The sequence below is a fragment of the Bufo gargarizans genome, chromosome 1 (assembly GCF_014858855.1).
Source record: "Bufo gargarizans isolate SCDJY-AF-19 chromosome 1, ASM1485885v1, whole genome shotgun sequence".
NCBI classification, from domain to species: domain Eukaryota; kingdom Metazoa; phylum Chordata; class Amphibia; order Anura; family Bufonidae; genus Bufo; species Bufo gargarizans.
In genome coordinates this window covers 352,563,364-352,586,619 of record NC_058080.1, presented here as the reverse complement: position 1 = coordinate 352,586,619, position 23,256 = coordinate 352,563,364, and the positions used below count along the sequence as shown (strand labels likewise).

At 47.8% G+C, this 23,256-nt stretch overlaps 1 protein-coding gene across 2 annotated transcripts in view; it reads right to left on the bottom strand.

Annotated features, from left to right (window-relative positions):
• The window catches only part of RAB8A (RAB8A, member RAS oncogene family), a 55,438-nt gene extending 51,841 nt beyond the window's left edge, over positions 1-3,597 (bottom strand). The window contains exon 1 of one of the 2 annotated variants that reach the window (XR_006386822.1): positions 3,154-3,597. Coding sequence is in view for 1 of the 2 variants with exons in the window: in XM_044268828.1 (XP_044124763.1) it covers positions 3,154-3,277 (124 nt within the window). In the remaining variant the exon portion in view is untranslated. The remainder of the gene's footprint in view (positions 1-3,153) is intronic. The other variant, XM_044268828.1, reaches the window with a different exon arrangement.
• Positions 3,598-23,256: the final 19,659 nt, after the last annotated feature.

The following is a 23,256-nucleotide window of genomic DNA, read 5'->3' as shown; positions in this document are numbered from 1 at the left end:
CACACACACACACATACAGTGAGGAATAGAAGTATTTGAACACACTGTGATTTTGCAAGTTCTCCCACTTAGAAATCATGGAGGGGTCTGAAATTCACATTGTAGGTGCTTTCCCACTCTGAGAGACAGAATTAAAAATGAAAATCACATTGTATGATTTAAGAATGCATTTGTCTTGCACTGCTGAACATAGGTATTTGAACACCTGAGAAACAGCAAGAATTCTGGCTCTCAAAGACCTGTTACTGTGCTTTTAAAGGGGTTGTCCGGGTTCAGAGCTGATCCCGGACATACCTCCATTTTCACCCAGGCAGCCCCCCTGACTTGAGCATCAGAGCAGTTAATGCTCCGATGCTCTCCTTTGCCCTGCGCTAAATCGCGCAGGGCAAAATCTTTTTTTGGAGATCCGGTGACGTACCGGGGCTCTCCATGGGGCTGCCAGGAACCCCGGTGACGTCACAGACACTGATGGGCGGGATTTAGCGCTGCCCTAGCCAGTAAAACGGCTAGGGCAGCGCTAAAGCCCGCCCGTCAGACCCGGTGACATCACCGAACACACTGCCGGGCGTAAGTTTCCGCCCGGCAGTGTGTTATTGAAAACAAAAGAGCCTGTGGCCTGCGCGAACTAGCGCAGGGCAAGGGAGCACATCGGAACACAAGATGCTCCGATGCTAGCCTCAGGGAGGCTGCCTGGGTGAGAATAAGGGTATGTCCGGGTTCAGCTCTGAACCCGGACAACCCCTTTAAAAAGTCCACCTCTACTCCACTCATTAATCTAATTTAGTAGCACCTGTCTGAGCTCCTTAAAGACCCCCTGTCCACCCCACAGTCAGTCAGATGCCAACTACTACCATGGGCAAGACCAAAGAGCGGTCAAAAGACACCAGAGACAAAATTGTGGACCTCCACAAGGCTGGAAAGGGCTACGGGACAATTGCTAAGCAGCTTGGTGAACATAGATCAACTGTTAGAGCAATTGTTAGAAAATGGAAGAGGTTAAAGACGACTGTCAGTCTGCCTCGGACTGGGGCTCCATGCAAGATCTCACCTCGTGAGGTATCACTGATGATAAGAAAGGTGAGGAATCAGCCCAGAACTACAAGGGAAGAGCTGGTCAATGACATGAAGAGAGCTAGGACCACAGTTTTAAACATCACTGTCGGTAGAACACTTCCTTCAGTCAGAGCATTAAAGATGGGTCGTGGCTGGGTCTTCCAACATGACAACGACCCAAAGCACACAACCAGGATAACCAAGAAGTGGCTCCGTAAGAAGCATATCAAGGTTCTGGAGTGGCCTAGCCAGTCTCCAAACCTAGAACCAATAGAACATCTTTGGAGGGAGCTGTCAGCGCGCTCATGTTCCCTCAGCAGCACAGGGGAGAAGGAGTCTCCCCCCCAGTGCCGCGCTGCCAATGAGTAGAGACGGGAGGAGGAGGGGCGGGCTCTATACAGGAGGCGTTGCCCAGGCTATATAACAGGTACCGCACCTGAGGGGTTAACTGCTGCCGCTGATCACAGCTCCCTGTGAGAGGTAGGGTGCCAGCTATGTGATTCTGCGCTGACACACCCGCCTCCTGTATTAAAGATGAATTATCATTGGTGGCACAGTGCGTCCTCCCCTGTATTGGTGAGTGGTCACAGGGTCCCCTCCCCTCCTCATTGGTGGCAGATTCTGATCAGAGCCCCAGCAGTGTAATCTTGGGGCTCCAATCGGTTACCATGGCAGCCAGGACACTACTGAAGCCCTGGCTGTCATGGTAATCTCCCTGCTGCTGTGTGCACTATGCACAGTGTGAAGTCCTATTCTCCCTAATAGAGCTCTATTAGGGCAAATAGGACATGGGATTAAAGATACCAGGTTCTACCCCCTAAGATGAGAAAGTTATTTCTCATCAAAGGGGTTCTGCAGTTTTTTTAAACTGATGATCTATCCTCTGGATAGATCGTCAGCATCTAATCGGCGGGGGTCAGACACCCGCCGACCCCCTCTGTTCACTTGAATGGAGCTTAGCCGACCCCAGGCCAGTGATACTAGTCGTGACGTCACTGGGCCTGCGGTAAACAGCGAGAAGGCTGCGGCGCTACTGCCAGCGCCGCTGCCTTCTCAAACAGCTGATCAGTAGAGGTCCCAGGTGTGATCAGATGCTGATGCTCTATCCAAACTGCTGAACCACTTAAAAAAAAACAAAAAAAAAAAAAAAAAACACAATATTAAGGCTACTTTCACACTAGCGTTATTCTTTTCCGGCAGTGAGTTCCATCCTAGGGGCTCAATACCGCAAAAGAACTGATCAGTTTTATCCTAATGCATTCTGAATGGAGAGCAATCTGTTCAGGATGCATCAGGATGTCTGCAGTTCAGTCACTGTACGGTTTTTAGACTGAGAAAATAACGTCCAAAATTCCAGAACACTTGCCGGAATGACGGCATTATTTTTCATTGAAATGCATTAATGCCGGATCCAGCCACAAGTGTTCCGGAAAAATTGATCAGTTTTTGCAGTCCGCGCATGAACAGACCGTTAAAAATGTGAAAAAAATAAATAGCAGATCCGTTTTTTCCAGGTGACAACTGGAGAGATGGATCCGGTATTGCTTCCGCATCCGGATCTGTCTACAAATGGTATCCGTTTGCGTACAGATTGCCGGATCCAGCAGGCAGATCCGGCAACGGAACTGCCTGCCGGAATCCAACAGCGCAAGTGTGAAAGTACCCCAAGTATAAATCACCCACTTTCTCAATGTTACATATAAAATATATAAACATATTACATATGGCAACATCTGAAACTATTAAAATAAAAATAATTCCTATGTGGTGAACGCCATAACAGAAACATTTTTTTTTTCCAAAAATGAAAATGCACAGAATATCGGTATAAGTTATCGGCCTGAAAGTTCACAGGTTATCGGTCGATCCCTAGCATAGACACACACACACAATATATATATATATATATATATATATATATATATATACACACACACACATACATGCAGGTGACACGGTGTGCCCTTATCCAAGTCCCCAGGCAGCCTGCACTAAGACGGGGGACCTGTAGCATAGCCTCTGTCAGTGGCCCCTGCACTCTGCCCCTGTCATTCCCCTCACACGTCCACTAGTTGCTCCCAGGTTTGAGCCGCTTCTCACCTATTGTGGATATAAACGTAGAGTTGAAGGCATCTTCTGAGAACCTGAACAGCACGCAGGTTTTGCCGACTCCCGAGTCACCGATCAGAAGCAGTTTAAACAAATAGTCGTAAGTCTTCGCCATATTAAAAACTACTATACAGGAAATACCAGCGACTGCAGGGGATTGGGTGGCGTCGTCGTCAATCAAGCATGAAGGGAGTAACGATTGGCTACTGTTACAATGACGTCACGCGAAATCTTCCCATCTCCGGGGACCCGAGCGGCCGATCCCAGCGTAAAGTTTATCTATCTAAGCGGACGAGTCAAACTGAGAGCTGGGAGCTGATTGGCTGAGGACACGTCAGAGCTGCCGCTCGCCATTGGCTGCCGTGAGGTTTGAGGCTGATGCGCTGCGGTGTCACAGGGTTATCGGTACAAGGCGCAGTGCTCGGGTGGCGGCCGCGCCAGTCTTCCGGGTGCTGCGGGCGCTGGCCAGCCTAGAGGGTGTTCACTCAAGTAGTGTACTTTCCTGAAAGCTACAGGCTTCTGGCATTGCTTCATGTGTTGGGTAGTGCAATGGCCACTTTCATAACCGAAAGAGGAAGACATCATAAAAGGGACAGTGGGGCATGTACTACACTGCAGATAACCAAATAGAATTCTTTACAGTCCAGTCACTTATTAAAGAGGACCTTTCACAGGATACATGTATTGAAATAGTTATATTATTAACCTTACAGTGCGGCTCCCAGTGATGTCTTTCTGCTTTTTTTTTTTTTTCCCAAAGGACCCCCCTTTTGTCCGCTGTGGTCCCCGTTTGTTTTGGCGCCTCATATGCCAATGAGGCGATTCAATTCAACTAGGTGGAGACTTTGTCCTGGGCGCGGTTATCTTCTCTGTGGCTGCAAGAGCATCCAATCAGAGCGCCACGCTCTGAGCCGGGAGAAGGAGCTCAAGTTCTTGCGAGAATCACAGCTCCTTCTCCCGCGAGAACTTGGACAGGATATCCCTGGCCATATTATTGAAGAAAATCACAGCAACCTCAGAGAACAAACACCATGCAACCATTGCTGGAAGAATACAAGCTGGTGGTGGCAGCGGTATGCTCTGGGGAATGTTTTTTAGTATTCTCTGGGCCCACTCATCTAGGGCTGAAACGATTGCTCGATTAAATCGAGTAATTCGACACAAAAAATCCTTGATGCAAATTTTTTGTATCGAAGATTCGTTTGTGTCACGTGACCACGGAGCGGGAGTGAAGGGCTTGCTATTGCTCCCGCTCGGTGGTCTCCCACTGGCCCGTAATACTCATTTACAGCAGGGGGCCTTCGGACACTCCACAGCACATCCATGGTCCCGCGCTGCACTGACCTCCTGAGGTACACACGCCGTGACCTGACGCACTGTGTGAAGTCAGACGCAGAGACCAGTGCGGCGGTCTCATTCAGTGCACAGGGGTCTCAGTCGCTCTCAATCCCTTCTGAGCAGGAGCCCATGCAGCTGGGTTTGATTGCCTCTGACAATAGAAGATTCAGCCCTCATGGGAAGGTTTGTTTCTGTTGTGGAGGTATAAATCATTTGGTAAATGTTTGTCCCTCTAGGAGATTCAGGCAGTTTTTTGAGAGTAATAAAGTAACAAAAAGAAAAAAAATCCTCTAAAAACGTTCCATCTGTTACTATTGGCAAGGTTGATGTGGAAATTGAAGGTTTTCCGTTTGCTTGTAGTTCCCGTTTTGTCCTACCTGCCAGGGTGGCGCTAGAGAGCAAGAACGTTTTTTTGTGAGATTTTTGTAGATAGTGGAGCAGCTGTCAATCTCATTGATAATCAATTTGCTATAACTCATGGTTTCCAGGTATGCACTTTGGGAAAGGATATACCTGTTTTTGCTATTGATTCCGCTCCACTTTCTCAGAAATCGTTAAAGGGCATAGTTCACAATATTCGTTTGATTGTGAGTGATGCTCATGTTGAGGATGTGTCATGTTTCGTCCTTAGCGGGTTGCCTACTCCTCTAGTGTTGGGGCTACCCTGGCTCACTAAACATAAGCCCACCATTGATTGGCAAGCGAGGCAAATAAATGGTTGGAGTGACTTTTGCAGAGAGAATTGCCTCACGACATCTGTTTCTGAGGTTTCTACTAAGACTGTACCATCTTTTCTCTCTGAATTTTCGGATGTGTTCTCTGAGAGTGGTGTTCAGGACTTGCCCCCGCACAGGGAGTACGATTGCCCTATTAATCTCACCCCAGGCGCCAAGCTGCCTAAATCTCGTTTATACAATCTCTCCCAACCTGAAAGGGTTGCTATGCGTGCTTATATCTCTGAGAGTCTGAGAAAGGGACACATATGACTAGGGCTGAAACGATTATTTGAATAACTCGATTAAATCGAGTCAAAAATTTAATCGATGCAGTTTCCCTGCATCGAGGAATCGTTTACATCACGTGATCACGGAGCGGGAGTGAAATTAAGCGTCTCACTCACCGCTTCCGAGTCCTCCGGAGGCCAGAGAGGCAGGACTGAGCCGGCCGGCACAGCTGAGGGAGGAGGAGGGAGTCTCTCCCTCCCCACTGTGCGCGGCTGCCGCTGAAGACCAATGAGGACAGAGGAGGAGGGGAGGGACTGTGGCCACTGCGCCACCAATGAATGTGCTGGCCATATCCCACAGGGTCCCCCTCCTCCCCCCCCCCCCCCCATCATTGGTGGCAGTGTCAGTTCCGATCGGAGCCCCAGCAGTGTAATGCTGGGGCTCCGATCGGTTACCCATGGCAGCCAGGACGCTACTGAAGTCCTGGCTGCCATGGTATGTTAGTGAGCAGAGAGCAGCGCATTATACTCACGTGCGCTGTGGCCGCCGGTCGCTCCTTCTTCTGTCTCTGCGGCGGATTGCTAATGCTTACAGCATTATCAATGCGCCGCACAGACCTATGAGAAGGAGCGACCGCCGGCCACAGCGCACGTGAGTATAATGCGCTGCTCTCTGCTCACTAACATACCATGGCAGCCAGGACTTCAGTAGCGTGACTCTTGGCTGCCATGGTAACCGATCGGAGCCCCAGCATTACACTGCTGGGGCTCCGATCGGAACTGACACTGCCACCAATGATGGGGGGGGGGGGGGGGGGACCCTGTGGCCACTGCCACCAATGATTAATACTGGGGAGGGAGGGAGGGGGGGGGGTTGCGTTACCAGAGGGGGCAGGCAGATCAGAGGCTGGGGGGAGGGGGGCAGGCAGATCAAAGGCTGGGGGGAGGGGGGCAGGCAGATCAGAGGCTGGGGGGAGGCAGACCAGAGGCTGGGGGGAGGGGGGAGGCAGATCAGAGGCTGGGGGGAGGCAGATCAGAGGCTGGGGGGGAGGCAGATCAGAGGCTGGGGGGGAGGCAGATCAGAGGCTGGGGGGGGGGAGGCAGATCAGAGGCTGGGGGGAGGCAGATCAGAGGCTGGGGGGGGAGGCAGATCAGAGGCTGGGGGGGAGGCAGATCAGAGGCTGGGGGGGGAGGAGGCAGATCAGAGGCTGGGGGGGGGGAGGCAGATCAGAGGCTGGGGGGAGGCAGATCAGAGGCTGGGGGCAAGCAGATCAGAGGCTGGGGGGAGGCAGATGGAGAGAGAGTGGTTAATGGAGGCTGCAAGCACCACCTTGGCATGTATAAAGTTATTGGTTTAGAGAGGGGTTAATGAAGGCACCTCCAATGTGCTTTCATTAACCTCTTCAAACCAATAACTTTATACATGCCTAATGCCAAGGTGCTTCCATTAACCCCTCCAAACCCAATGGGCATGTATAAAGTTATTGGTTTGGAGGGGTTAATGGAAGCACCTTGGCATTAGGCATGTATAAAGTTATTAACCCCTTCAAACCAATAACTTTATACATACCTAATTACGTACGTTATTTTAAGTAGCTTTTTCTTATTAGATTACTCGATGAATCGAGAAATATAATCGATAGAATACTCGATTACAAAAAATATTCGTTTACTGCAGCCCTACATATGACCCTCGAAGTCACCTGTTGCCGCTGGTTTTTTCTTTGTTAAGAAAAAAGATGGTTCTTTAAGACCTTTTCTGGATTTCAGGGAGCTGAACAGTATCACAATTCGTGACCCTTATCCGCTTACTCTGATCCCGGACCTGTTTAACCACTTCAGCCCCGCTAGGTGAAACCCCCTTCATGACCAGGCCACTTTTTACACTTCTGCACTACACTACTTTCACCGTTTATCGCTCGGTCATGCAACTTACCACCCAAATGAATTTTACCTCCTTTTCTTCTCACTAAGGCCTCATGCACACGACCGTTGTGTGCATCCGTGGCCGTTGTGCCGTTTTCCGTTTTTTTTCACGGACCCATTGACTTTCAATGGGTCCGTGGAAAAATCGGAAAATGCACCGTTTGGCAGCCGCATCCGTGAGCCGTGTTTCCTGGCCGTGAAAAAAATATGACCTGTCCTATTTTTTTCACGGCCAACGGTTCACGGGCCCATTCAAGTCAATGGGTCCGTGAAAGAACACGGATGCACACAAGATTGGCATCCGTGTCCGTGATCCGTGGCCGTAGGTTTTAGTTTCATACAGACGGATCCGAAGATCCGTCTGCATAAAAGCTTTTTCTGATCTAAGTTTTCACTTCGTGAAAACTCATTTCCGACAGTATATTCTAACACAGAAGCGTTCCCATGGTGATGGGGACGCTTCTAGTTAGAATACACTGCAAACTTTGTACAAGACTGCCCCCTGCTGCCTGGCAGCACCCGATCTCTTACAGGGGGATATGATAGTACAATTAACCCCATCATATCCCCCTGTAAGAGATCAGGGCTGCCAGGCAGCAGGGGGCAGACCCCCCCCCCCCTCCCCAGTTTGAATATCATTGTGCGGCCCCCCCCCCCTCCCCTGTTGTTAACTCGTTGGTGGCCAGTGTGCGCACCCCCCTCCCTCCCTCCCTCTATTGTTTTAATACATTGGGGCCAGTGTGCGCGCCCCCCCCCCAACCCCCCCTCCCTCCCTCTATTGTTTTAATACATTGGGGCCAGTGTGCGCGCGCCCCCCCAACCCCCCCTCCCTCCCTCTATTGTTTTAATACATTGGGGCCAGTGTGCGCACCCCCCCAACCCCCCCCCCCCCCCTCCCTCCCTCTATTGTAATCATCATCGGTGGCAGCGGAGTAGAAGATTTTCATACTTACCTGCTTCTTGCTGCTGCGATGTCTGCGTCCGGCCGGGAGCTCCTCCTACTGGTAAGTGACAGGTCTGTGCGGCGCATTGCTGTCACTTACCAGTAGGAGGAGCTCCCGGCCGGACGCAGACATCGCAGCAGCAAGAAGCAGGTAAGTATGAAAATCTTCTACTCCGCTGCCACCGATGATGATTACAATAGAGGGAGGGAGGGGGGGGGGGGGGGGGTTGGGGGGGTGCGCACACTGGCCCCAATGTATTAAAACAATAGAGAGAGGGAGGGAGGGGGGGTTGGGGGGGCGCGCGCACACTGGCCCCAATGTATTAAAACAATAGAGGGAGGGAGGGAGGGGGGGTTGGGGGGGCGCGCGCACACTGGCCCCAATGTATTAAAACAATAGAGGGAGGGAGGGGGGGGGGGGTTGGGGGGGCGCGCGCACACTGGCCCCAATGTATTAAAATAATAGAGGGGGGGTTGGGGGGCGCGCGCACACTGGCCCCAATGTATTAAAACAATAGAGGGAGGGAGGGGGGTGCGCACACTGGCCACCAACGAGTTAACAACAGGGGAGGGGGGGCCCACTGGCCACCAATGAGTTAAAAACAGGGGGGGGGGGTCTGCCCCCTGCTGCCTGGCAGCACCTGCCAGGCAGCAGGGGGCAGTCATGTACAGTTTTTTTGTATATTCTAACCTGAAGCGTCTCCATCACCATGGGAACGCCTCTGTGTTAGAATATACTGTCGGAAATGAGTTTCACGATGTAGCTCATATCCGACAGTATATTCTAACATAGAGGCGTTCCCATGGTGATGGGGACGCTACAAGTTAAAATATACCATCGGATTGGAGAAAACTCCAATCCGATGGTATAACAGAACTCCAGACTTTACATTGAAAGTCAATGGGGACGGATCCGTTTGAAATGGCACCATATTGTGTCAACATCAAACGGATCCGTCCCCATTGACTTGCATTGTAATTCAGGACGGATCCGTTTGGCTCCGCACGGCCAGGCGGACACCAAAATGACTTTTTTTTCATGTCCGTGGATCCTCCAAAAATCAAGGAAGACCCACGGACGGAAAAACGGTCACGGATCACGGACCAACGGAACCCCGTTTTGCGGACCGTGAAAAAAAACGTCCGTGTGCATGAGGCCTAAGGCTACTTTCACACTAGCGTTCGTCGGTCCGCTCGTGAGTTCCGTTTGAAGGGGCTCACGAGCGGACCCAAACGCAGCCGTCCAGCCCTGATGCAGCCTGAATGGAGCGGATCCGCTCAGACTGCATCAGTCTGGCGGCGTTCAGCCTCCGCTCCGCTCGCCTCCGCACGGACAGGCGGACAGCTGAACGCTGCTTGCAGCGTTCGGGTGTCCGCCTGGCCGTGCGGATCCGTCCAGACTTACAATGTAAGTCAATGGGGACGGATCCGTTTGAAGATGCCACAATATGGCTCAATCTTCAGGCGGATCCGTCCCCCATTGACTTTACATTGAAAGTCTGGACGGATCCGTACGAGGCTATTTTCACACTTAGCTGTTATATGCTAAAAATAATGCAGACGGATCCGTTCTGAACGGAGCCTCCGTCTGCATTATTATGATCGGATCCGTTCAGAACGGATCCGATCGAACGCTAGTGTGAAAGTAGCCTAATAGAGCTTTCATTTGGTGGTATTTCATTGCTGCTGACATTTTTACTTTTTTTGTTATTAATCGAAATGTAACGATTTTTTTGCAAAAAAATGAAATTTTTCACTTTCAGCTGTAAAATTTTGCAAAAAAAACGACATCCATATATAAATTTTTCGCTAAATTTATAGTTCTACATGTCTTTGATTAAAAAAAAATGTTTGGGCAAAAAAAAAAAATGGTTTGGGTAAAAGTTATAGCGTTTACAAACTATGGTACAAAAATGTGAATTTCCGCTTTTTGAAGCAGCTCTGACTTTCTGAGCACCTGTCATGATTCCTGAGGTTCTACAATGCCCAAACAGTAGAAAACCCCCACAAATGACCCCATTTCGGAAAGTAGACACCCGAAGGTATTCGCTGATGGGCATAGTGAGTTCATAGAACTTTTTATTTTTTGTCACAAGTTAGCGGAAAATGATGATGATTTTTTATTTTATTTTTTTTCTTACAAAGTCTCATATTCCACTAACCACTAACTTGCGACAAAAAATAAAAAATTCTAGGAACTCGCCATGCCCCTCACGGAATACCTTGGGGTGTCTTCTTTCCAAAATGGGGTCACTTGTGGGGTAGTTATACTGCCCTGGCAATTTAGGGGCCCAAATGTGTGAGAAGAACTTTGCAATCAAAATGTGTAAAAAATGGCCTGCGAAATCCGAAAGGTGCACTTTGGAATATGTGCCCCTTTGCCCACCTTGGCTGCAAAAAAGTGTCACACATGTGGTATCGCCGTACTCAGGAGAAGTTGGGGAATGTGTTTTGGGGTGTCATTTTACATATACCCATGCTGGGTGAGAGAAATATCTTGGCAAAAGACAACTTTTCCCATTTTTTTATACAAAGTTGGCATTTGACCAAGATATTTTTCTCACCCAGCATGGGTATATGTAAAATGACACCCCAAAACATATTCCCCAACTTCTCCTGAGTACGGCGATACCAGATGTGTGACACTTTTTTGCAGCCAAGGTGGGCAAAGGGGCACATATTCCAAAGTGCACCTTTCGGATTTCGCAGGCCATTTTTTACACATTTTGATTGCAAAGTACTTCTCACACATTTGGGCCCCTAAATTGCCAGGGCAGTATAACTACGCCACAAGTGACACCATTTTGGAAAGAAGACACCCCAAGGTATTCCGTGAGGGGCATAGTAAGTTCCTAGAATTTTTAATTTTTTGTCACAAGTTAGTGGAAAATTATGATTTTTTTTATTATTTTTTTTTCCTTACAAAGTCTCATATTCCACTAACTTGCGACAAAAAATAAAAAATTCTAGGAACTCGCCATGCCCCTCACGGAATACCTTGGGGTGTCTTCTTTCCAAAATGGGGTCACTTGTGGCGTAGTTATACTGCCCTGGCAATTTAGGGGCCCAAATGTGTGAGAAGTACTTTGCAATCAAAATGTGTAAAAAATGGCCTGCGAAATCCTAAGGGTGCTCTTTGCGATGTGTGCTCCTTTGCCCACCTTGGCTGCAAAAAAGTGTCACACATCTGGTATCGCCGTACTCAGGAGAAGTTGGGGAATGTGTTTTGGGGTGTCATTTTACATATACCCATGCTGGGTGAGAGAAATATCTCTGCAAAAGACAACTTTTCCCATTTTTTTATACAAAGTTGGCATTTGACCAAGATATTTCTCTCACCCAGCATGGGTATATGTAAAATTTCAATCTTTCATGGACTCAATATGCCCCTCACGGAATACCTTGGGGTGTCTTCTTTCCGAAATGGGGTCACATGTGGGGTATTTACACTGCCCTGGCATTTTAGGGCCCTAAAGCGTGAGAAGAAGTCTGGAATATTAATGTCTAAAAAATGTTTACGCATTTGGATTCCGTGAGGGGTATGGTGAGTTCATGTGAGATTTTATTTTTTGACACAAGTTAGTGGAATATGAGACTTAGTAAGAAAAAACAAAAACAAACAAAAAATTTCCGCTAACTTGGGCCAAAAAAATTTCTGAATGGAGCCTTACAGGGGGGTGATCAATGACAAGGGGGTGATCAATGACAGGGAAGTGATCAGGAAGTCTATATGCGTGATCACCCCCTTGTCATTGATCACCCCCCTGTAAGGCTCTATTCAGACGTCCGCATGTGTTTTGCGGATCCGATCCATGCATCAGTGGATCCGTAAAAATCATACGGACGTCTGAATGGAGCCTTACAGGGGGGTGATCAATGACAGGGGGGTGATCAATGACAGGGAAGTGATCAGGAAGTCTATATGCGTGATCACCCCCTTGTCATTGATCAACCCCCTGTAAGGCTCCATTCAGACGTCCGCATGTGTTTTGCGGATCCGATCCATGTATCAGTGGATCCGTAAAAATAATACGGACGTCTGAACGGAGCCTGACAGGGGGGTGATCAATGACAGGGGGGTGATCAATGACAGGGGGGTGATCAGGGAGTCTATATGGGGTGATCAGTGGTGCATAAGGGGTTAAAAAGTGACAGGGGGGGGTGTAGTGTAGTGTAGTGTTTTCTGGTACTTTGCACAGCTACCTGTGTCCTCTGGTGGTCGATCCAAACAAAAGGGACCACCAGAGGACCAAGTAGCAGGTATATTAGACGCTGTTATCAAAACAGCGTCTAATATACCTGTTAGGGGTTAAAAAAATCACATCTCCAGCCTGCCAGCGAACGATCGCCGCTGGCAGGCTGGAGATCCACTCGCTTACCTTCCGTTCCTGTGAGCGCGCGCGCCTGTGAGATGACGCGTATATGCGTCCAGGAGGAGTAAAGCAACCACCTCCCGGACGCATATCTGCGTACAGCGGTCGGGAGGTGGTTAACCAGATTGTTGGGGCTAAAGTTTTTTCCAAGTTGGATCTTAGGCCCCATGCACACGGCCGTGTTTCACAGCCGTGTGCGGGCCGTGGAACCGCGGCCTGGATCCCTCCTGAGAGCAGGAGCGCACGGCGTAACTGGTTGCTATGACGCCGTGCGCTCCCTGCTGCCGACACAGTACAGTAATACACTGGTATAGATCATACCAGTGTATTACTGTATTGCGGCGGCAGCAGGGAGCGGACGGCGTCATAGCAACCAGTGACGCCGTGCGCTCCTGCTCTCAGGAGGGATCCAGGCCGCGGTTCCACGGCCCGCACACGGCTGTGAAACACGGCCGTGTGCATGGGGCCTAAGAGGGGCAAACAACCTGGTCAGGGTCAGAGAAGGAGACGAATGGAAGACGGCCTTCAATACCCCTGAGGGCCATTTTGAGAATTTGGTCATGCCTTTTGGTTTGATGAATGCTACAGCCGTCTTTCAGCATTTTGTGAACAGCATTTTTTATCATTTAATGGGGAAATTTGTATAAGTGTATCTAGATGACATTTAGATTTTTTCTCCTGATTTCAAAACTCATAAGGAACACTTACGTCAGGTCTTGCTCATCCTGCGGGAGAAAAAAATTGTACGCTAAACTGGAAAAATGTGTGTTTGCAGTTCCAGAAATTCAATTTCTGGGTTTTCTTCTCTCCGCTTCTGGTTTTCGCATGGACCCCGAGAAGGTCCGCGCTGTGCTTGAGTGGGAGCTTCTTGAGAATCAGAAGGCGCTGATGCGTTTTTTGGGCTTTGCCAATTATTACAGGAAGTTTATTTTGAATTATTCCTCTGTTGTTAAACCACTCACTGATATGACTAGAAAGGGGGTAGATTTTTCCTCCTGGTCGGTAGAGGCGCGTAAGGCCTTTTCTAATATCAAGGAGAGTTTTGCTTCCGCTCCCATCTTGGTACAACCTGATATTTCTCTACCCTTCATAGTTGAGGTTGATGCTTCTGAGGTGGGTGTGGGTGCGGTCTTGTCTCAGGGTCCCTCTCCTGCCAAATGGCGACCGTGTGCCTTTTTTTCGAAGAAACTCTCCTCCGCAGAGAGAAATTAGGATGTGGGACATAGGGAGTTGTTGGCCATCAAGTTGGCTTTTGAGGAATGGCGCCATTGGCTAGAGGGAGCCAGACACCCTATTACCGTGTTTACTGACCATAAGAATCTGGCCTACTTGGAGTCAGCCAAGCGTCTGAACCCGAGACAGGCCAGATGGTCTTTGTTCTTTTCCAGGTTTTATTTTGTTGTCACGTTCCGCCCTGGGGTTAAGAATGTGAAGGCGGATGCCCTGTCACATTGTTTTCCGGGAGGTGGGAATTTTGAAGACCCGGGTCCCATTTTGGCTGAAGGTGTGGTGGTCTCTGCTCTTTATCCTGAATTGGAGGCAGAGGTTCAGGTAGCCTAGTCAGAGGCTCCTGATCTTTGTCCTCCTGGGAGGTTGTTTGTGCCTCTCGCTTTAAGACACAAGATTTTTAAGGAACACCACGTACTGTCCTTGCTGGGCACCCGGGGGCAAGAGCCACAGTGGATCTCATCGCTCGGAGATTCTGGTGGCCGGCGCTTGTTAAGTCGGTTGAGGGTTTGGTGGCAGCCTGCGAGACCTGCGCTCGTGCCAAAGTCCCTCATTCACAGCCATCAGGTCCTCTCCTTCTGTTACCCATTCCTTCCCGTCCTTGGACACATCTGTCCATGGACTTCATTACGGACCTGCCTCGTTCCTCGGGGAAGACTGATTCTGCTGGTGGTGGACCGTTTTAGCAAAATGGTGAATTTCATTCCTTTTCCTGGCTTGCCCAATGCTAAGACGCTGGCGCAGGCATTTATTGATCACATTGTCAAATTGCATGGTATTCCTTGATAGGGCACGCAGTTTGTTTCCAGATTCTGGAAGGCTTTCTGTTCTCGCTTGGGGGTTCGGTTGTCATTCTCTCGAATGGTCAGACAGAGCGCGTCAATCAGAATTTGGAGACATATCTGCGCTGTTTTGTGGCGGAGAATAAGGAGGATTGGTGTTCTTTTTTGTCCCTTGCTGAGTTTGCTTTAAATAACCGTCGTCAGGAGTCCTCTGATAAGTCACAATTTTTTGGTGCATATGGGTTTCATCCGCAGTTTGGGACATTCTCTGGAGAGGGGTCTTCTGGTTTACCTGATGAGGACAGATTCTCCTCGTCTTTGTCATCTATTTGGCAAAAGATTCAGGATAATCTAAAGAGCATGAGTGAGAGATATAAGCGTGTGGCGGATAAGAGACGTGTGCCTGGTCCGGACCTGAATGTTGGTGATCTGGTGTGGTTGTCTACTAAGAATATCAAATTGAAGGTTCCCTCCTGGAAGTTGGGTCCTAAGTTTATTGGGCCTTACAAAATCTTGTCCGTCATCAATCCTGTTGCCTACCGTCTTGATCTTCCTCAGACTTGGAAGATCCATAATGTTTTTCATAAGTCCTTATTAAAACCTTATGTCCAACCCATTGTACCCTCGTCTTTGCCTCCTCCTTCCGATTGTGGTTGATGGTAATCTTGAATTTCAGGTCTCTAGGATTGTGGATTCTCGTGTTGTCCGTGGTTCTCTCCAGTACCTCGTTCATTGGGAGGGTTATGGTCCTGAGGAGAGGATGTGGTGTGATGTGATGGACATTAAAGGGTTTCTACCACTTCGGTGTCACTTATTTAGCTGTCAGACACTAGCGATCCGCTAGTGTCTGCTCTGGCCAACCATCCTAATATAATTGCTTTTGGGGCAGCCGTTTTGATAAAAAAAACTACTTTTATTAATATGCTAATGAGCCTCTAGGTGCTATGGAGGCGTCATTAGCACCTAGAGGCTCCGTCTACCTTCAGAAACTGCCGCCGCCCAGCGCGTCCCTCCAGCCCGCCCATCTCCTCCTGAATGCGATCCTCCTTGTGAGCGTATGTATTCTGCGCATGCGCAGTGAATGTCTGACCGCTTCCTTGCTCAGACATCTCCACTGCGCCTGCGCGATGACGCCATAGTGCTCCGAGGAACAGGCGCAGTGGAGATGTCTGAGCAGGGAAGCTGTCAGACATTCACTGCGCATGCGCCGAATACAGGCGCTCACAAGGAGGATCGCATTCAGGAGGAGATGGGCGGGCTGGAGGGACGCGCTGGGCGGCGGCAGTTTCTGAAGGTAGAAAGGAGCCTCTAGGTGCTAATGACGCCCCCATAGCACCTAGAGGCTCATTAGCATATTAATAAAAGTAGTTTTTTTATCAAAACGGCTGCCCCAAAAGCAATTATATTAGGATGGTTGGCCAGAGCAGACACTAGCGGATCGCTAGTGTCTGACAGCTAAATAAGTGACACCGAAGTGGTAGAAACCCTTTAAGGCCACTCGTCTCATCAGGGCTTTCTCAGGTCCCATCCTGAGAGGGTGGGCTCTGAGTGTCCGGAGTCCACTCGTAGAAGGAGGGGTACTGTCACCACCAGACATCTGAGAAGCTCTGACAGACGTCCTTCAGAACCTCCTCCTTGAGGTTCCTTTTGTTTTGCTTTCATTTTCTCATCTCGTTAGCCTCTCTCAGCTGTCATGTAGTTGCACTGATTGCATCCCTTTAAATCCCTTCCCATACTGCATCACTTTGCGGTTTATACAACTTCCTGGCGTGTGTGCATGCTGATGCTACTACTGAGTCTTCTACAGATAAATTTTGTTCATTCATTTGTGTTTTCCTGTTTGCTGGATCCCAGGTGACCCTGACTCCCTCCGTATCGGGTGTAGGGAGCTGGTGGTAGTGTCCCCTCACTATTATAGGGTGTTCAGGTGTTATGCAGTCGAGGTACGAGGATATGCGATCATCTATCATTGAAATTTTTGAATAGGCTGAGCAGTTAGGGAGAGAGCCAGGTCTATTGCAGGGCTCTCCCTTTTGTTCCTTAGTTTTGGATCCAGTCAGTCGGATCTTCATTTTGTGTCTTCTAGTTTTCTGTACACCTTCCGTGACACCATTATATAGCATGCCATTATATAATATCCATCATATAGAACACCAATATATATGTATATTATAGAACACCCTTCTATAATATCTATCATTAGTAGGAAGGCGCAAGGGTCCGTCATTGACGGAAGGTATGTGTCACAGAGATTCCTGGCCTCGGTGAGGTAAGAGCTGGTAATTTCATGTGTCAGTGGCAGCTAGTGCTGGCTGACATGGTTTTGCTATTTAGTATGGCTGTAAAGCCGATCCGGGCTGGCTCTTACTGGGAGCAGCCAAAGTGCAGGGTGGGTGGCTGCTCCCCACGTTCCAGGCCGGGTCTTGTTTTGGGCTATAAAACACAGGCAGCACTGTCAGGTGGTGGGAATTTACTCCTCTCTGACAGTGAAGCGCTGGCAGTCTCTGTGTTGGGACCTGGGAGTTTGGGCCTGCGTAAAGGCCTGCTACCTTGTTGGCGTGAGAGCAAGTGGTTTCTGCTATGTCCAAGGACTTGTGCATTTCTTCATGGTGTGAACAAACACCAGACTCAAGGTGACTGTTTTCCTTGAAACTGACTTTTTGTTTTGCTTATCCTTATGTGTGAATAAACTCTGAATTGTTTAAGTTAAAGACGTTTTTCATTTTCACATCCTAGTGCTAGAATCTTCTATGACACTCTTGTTGGGTAAAATGCTCACTACACCCCCAGATGAATTCTGTGAGGGGTATAGTTTCCAAAATGGGGTCTTTTACATTTTTCTTATGTTTTGGCACCTTAAAGGGGTTGTCTCAATTCAGCAATTGTAATTTATCACGTAGACAAAGTTAATGCAAGCCTCTTGCTAATGTATTGTGATTGTCCTTTGCTGGCTTAATTAATTTTTCCATCACATTATACACTGCTCATTTCTAGGGGTTACAAACACACTGCACTCCAGCAGCTATGGCCGTACTTGCACACTAGGAAAAAGCCCCAATCTCTGGTGGACGGGACTGTTGGAGTGCGCATAGGCGGACACTTTTTCCTATAGTGTGAAAGCATTGCCCCCACTGCTGAATTCAAAAACACATAGAGAGATACTCGATGGCACCGATTAACACTGGAATATCCATCGGAATAGGAGTAAACACAGTGGAATGAAGGCCTTTTCTGACCTACAGTGGTGCTTTATCTCAATGACACAAGTAGTCCCAAAAAGAAGCACAACAGATGGCACTCACCAAAGTTGTCCACATTGGTTTTTATTCTTAGCAAAACACCTTATACAATGGCAACAGGGGTGCAGAACACCACACAGGCACGGTAGGTAGCGACGGCCGTTTCACGTTGATATTCTTCCCCAGGCCTCTAACGTCATGACGCAAGTGCATCTCACTTATATGCCAACACAACTGGTTGCATATCAGCGCACAACTAACACCACAGTGCTGGGTTACATATTAAAACAAGATCAAACTTGTACATAAATGTTAAAACAACAGATGAATACTTATAGAAATACACTTTTATCGTTTAAACCCAAAGGGCCCATAGTGTTGGCCCGGATAATCCAACTGGCTTATTTGCACAACAAAAGTCTGTGTCTATCGCTCCCTGCGGGTGGTCTTGGAGCTATCTCTTTACCTGAAAATGTAAGCACCATGGGTTCTCCTCCATGAATTTTTCTAACATGTGTAATCAGACGGGGACAACCCTTACAGGAACTTATGGAATTGAAATGTTTCCTTATCCTCTCAAACAAACTTCTTACTGTCTTTCCCAATATAGAAGCGACCGCAGGAGCACACTATCAGGTATACCAGGAACCTACTTCTACATGTTATCAAATTATCAACCATATATTGAATACCTCCAAAACTAAGCACTCTATGTTTGGGATTGTTCATACAGAAAGAGCAATTGCCTCATCGGCGGTTACCTTTTGGCATATAATCTCTCAGCCATGTTTCTGATCTCACTTCTGTAAACCTGCTTTTAACCAATCTATCTTTCAAAGTATGGTTGTGTCTAAATGCTACCATAGGTTTGTTCAATGCTACATCCCTCAAAGCTTCATCCTTTGCCAAGATGTCCCAATTGCGATGTATGGTCCTACGTATGACATCTGCCATAGGGCTGTATTTAAAGGGGTTGTCCAGGTTCAGAGCTGAACCTGGACATCCCTCCATTTTCACCCCGGCAGCCCCCCTGACATGAGCATCGGAGCAGTTCATGCTCCGATGCGCTCCTTTGCCCTGCGCTAAATCGCGCAGGGCAAAGGCATTTTTCTGAGTTCCGGTGACGTACCGGGCTCTCTATGGGGCTGACAGGCAGCCCGGTGACGTCACCGGCACTGATGGGCGGGATTTGGCTCTGCCCTAGCCAGTAAAACGGCTAGGGCAGAGCTAAAGCCCGCCCCTCAGAGCCAGTGACGTCACCGAACACACTGCTGGGCGGAAGTTACCGCCCGGCAGTGTGTTATTGAAAACACAAGAGCCTGTGCCCTGCGCGATCTAGCGCAGGGCACGGGAGCGCATCGGAGCATGAGATGCTCCGATGCCAGGCTCAGGAGGGCTGCCGGGGTGAAAATAAGGGTATGTCCGGGTTCAGCTCTGAACCCGGACAACCCCTTTAAATGAGAACATGAACCGCTTCTGTTTGCCTTCTCGCTTTCTAAAGGTGCTGTGAGGAATATGGATTAATATTTACTGTAAGCCATGTCCTCACCCCCCATTTGGTGACAAATAGCAGAGGTAGTGAACTCCACAGGAGGGCCCTGCTTCAAAGCCCCGGCCCTAATTGTCATTTTATTCACCTCTTGGCATGTTCATCAGTGTAAGTTCCCCCCCCCCCCAGCCATCTGAGTGTCAGCTGGCAAGAAAAAAAGCCCCAGGGGTCCAGGCTTCAAGGAGGCCCCAGGTGGAGAATGTCACACCTCCATCAGCCAGTTTGGAAGCAAGCTAAATCCTGCAGGAAAACCCCCAGCAGGGGGTCTCAGCTCATACCCAGGATAAATGATACCTGCCAGACATGTTGGCACCTACATTTCATAAGGAATTATGAATCGCCCGGCCATCGCAGGCGCAAGCTGGATACATATTTGTGTCCCGGTGGCCACGATATGCGTGCCCATGGGCTTTGTTGGAGGGTGGCATGTCAGTGAAGGGAGATATCCATATCTCCCCACAGAAACCCAATAGCGGCACCATGTTTGGACTCTATTTGTAGCCGGAACCCAGGCGGATCCGTTGGTCCCAGAACCATCTCCCTGTGACCTTCTGGACTGGAGCTATGAACCCTAAAGGGTTTTGTTGGTCATTTGCAGCCAGTCCAGCAGCGGGGGGAGTGGACCCCTCCTAAAGGCAGGGAGGGGAGGGGCCGGCTACCAGTTAACAGGCTTGTGCCAGCAAGAGGGCGGTGTCTTTCTCTGAAGAAGGGTCACATAGTGTAATGTGTTTAGAGGGACCCAGGAACTAGCTCAAAACACGGCCCTTCATGTGGACTGCAGCAAAGAACACCTCACCACCAAAAGGAACTTTCATCTAACCGGTAACTGACTTTTACACTGCTTAACCCTGTTGTACCCATATAATCTGTATCTGTAACCTCAGACCACTGTTTATATTCTCTGTGTATATTGTGTTAAATGTAGTGTGCCCTTATGGGATTAAATATATAATTTAATCTTGTGCTGTTTTGTATCTTGATCACGAATCCCCATGTCCGTGTTTTGGGCTAGTTATAAGCTAACGCGGGTTGGTTTCTCACCCTATATAATCCCGTTAGCGGACCAGGCTTATATCAAACGAGAAGCTGGTGGCAGATTTCCCGGGCTGAGACAGCGCTGTTTTCACTGTGGCAGTGAAAAGGCTCTCTCAGCTTGTTGCCTCTCTGGGCCCGTATCAGTATGTCCTATTTTGTTCTAGTTTGTGGACAAGGATAGGCATTATTACAATGGATTAGCCCAAAAAAACTGATGCCATACGGAACGTCATCCGTTTTTTTTTGGGCGGATCTGCAATTTGCAGACTGCAAAACACTTACGGTCGTGTGCATGTAGCCTTAAGCATTTCTTAAGATCTATAGCTTGAACCATATAGTCTTCCTCACAACTGTTAATCCTCCTGATTAACTAAGCCTGATGAACTGACCATAAGGGACTGATAACTTCACACTTTGTGGGTGAATGCTACCAAAGTGGAGTAGAGAGTTGGTTGCTTTGGGCTTTCTTTTTCCATCACATTATGCACTGCTCATTCCCAGGTGTTATGACCGCACTGCAATCCAGCAGCTATGGCCGTGCTTACACACTATAGGAAAAAGCCCCAGTCTCTCTGGTGAACGGGACTGTGAGAGTGCGCATAGGCGAACACTTAGTGTGTAAGCATGACCACCACTGCTGGATTGTTGGGTGGTTGTAACTGCTAGATACAAGTGGCGTATAAAGAGATAAAAAAAATAAATCAAGCCAGCAAAGGAGGCAATATGGACAGTCAAAATACATTAGTAAGTGCCTTTTATTAACTTTATCTACATAATAAATACTATTAGCTGAAGTGAGACAACCCCTTTAAGACCTTTGCAAACCTGATATGGTGCCCTAAAAATATCTTAATAGAAAGGAGGCCCCAAAATCCATAAGGTGCTCCTGTGTGACTTGTTTGAGTCAAGTTGCGCACTACGGCCACATGGGATTTAAAAAAAATGCTAAACCGACCAATAAATATTTCTGTTAGCTGAATATCTGCAAAATATAAAATGTTTAAATTGCACCTTCAATTTGCGTTAATTCCCATGTAACACCTATAGGGAATTTGAAATATTTTGAGGGACGCAGTTTTTAAAGTGATTATCTATCTTTGAAGTAGATTTTTTTTTTTGTGAATTTCAGCTTTTTCATAATAAATAGAAAACATAACAAGCAGAATTTACTACTAACATGAAGTAAAATGTTTCTTTGAAAAACCATTGACAGGTAAAAGCATTCCAAAGTTATTCTAGGGGTGTTCAATACGTTATCTACCTGAATATGAAACCAGAATTTTCTGAGGAAATTGAACTTGCTGCTTTTTAATGTAATCCCTCTTCACTTAAACACATTGATTCCACATTTCCTCCAGTGATCGGATGCCCTTCGGAATAGAAGGAGACTTCTTGCTGCTGCAGGAACCCCATTACTGCCTATTTGACGGCATTATAATCAGGAAATCGTTGACCATTCAGAAATTACTTCAGGTTCTGAAAGAGAAAGTAATCACTGTGAGCCAGGTCTGGACCATTGGGTGGATGGTTTAGCTCCATGAAGCCACATTCCCTGATAGCAACTTGTGATCTGCAAGACTTATGAGCTGGTGCATTGTCGTAAAGCAGCAACACACCTGATGACAACGTCCAAAGGTGTTCTCTTTGCTTGCCTCATGTAATGCCTTCATTGTTGAAGCATAGGTAATTGTTGTCTTTTGTAGCATGAATTCTAGTAGTAAAACGCCTTCTATATCCCAACAAACTGTTGCCATGATCTCTCCAGCTGACTGCTGCACACAACATTTCTTTGGAGTTGGTGACCCCTTATACTTCCATTGCATGGACTCTTGTTTGGTCTCAGGATAATGGTGGTACACCCATGTTTCATCACCCATAATAATTCCAGAATAGGAGTCTCATGAATTCTCTCTAAGTAAGTCTAAATTCTCTTGCTGGCAACAAGTTTTTTTGCTCAGGTGTCAACATTTGTGGCACCCATCGGGAACTGACCTTTGTCATCATCAAAACATCATGAATGATAATTGAAACTGTGCCAACTGAAATGCCTTATTCATGAGCTATAACACTAACTTTGACCCAACGATCTTTCAAAATCATGGCCTCCACTTTACAGCACATTTCCTTAATTTCCTTTGAAGATGCTACAACAGGTCACCCTGAATGGGGGTCATCTTCAATTGATTCCCTACCCTATTTAAACTGATTGGCCCAAAACTTTACTTCGTAGTAGGAAGGTTTATCCTCACCATAATACAGCAATCATCATTTCGTGAATTTATTTAGGCTTATTTTGTAAAGAATCACAGAATGAAGCCCCAAATACATTGCTTTCATTGTAGACCCGCACGGTACTGGACTTTCCATCCTGTCACTTCCATTGAAAAATCATACTGAACTGCTACTCTGTGTGTTGCATGTCCAGATATGTCTCAACCTGCACAGCCAAGCTCAGCTCTCTAATACTCACAGAACATGCTGCGGTAGACAACTTATTGAACACCCCTCATATGTGTCAGATTTAAAAAAAACTAAGCTTTGTCATAAAGGTCACACTTGCTTTAGTGGTAAGAGTAGTCATAATATCAAAAGCCTAACAATGTGTAGGTTTTGCTAGTTCTACCAAAACAGCGATCAAGGCATGGACTGCTCAAGATCCCTGAAGATGTCCTATGCTATCTGGCAAGAAGATATTAGTACTACAATCCTCTTTGGATGCTCACTTTGCTAAACCTCACT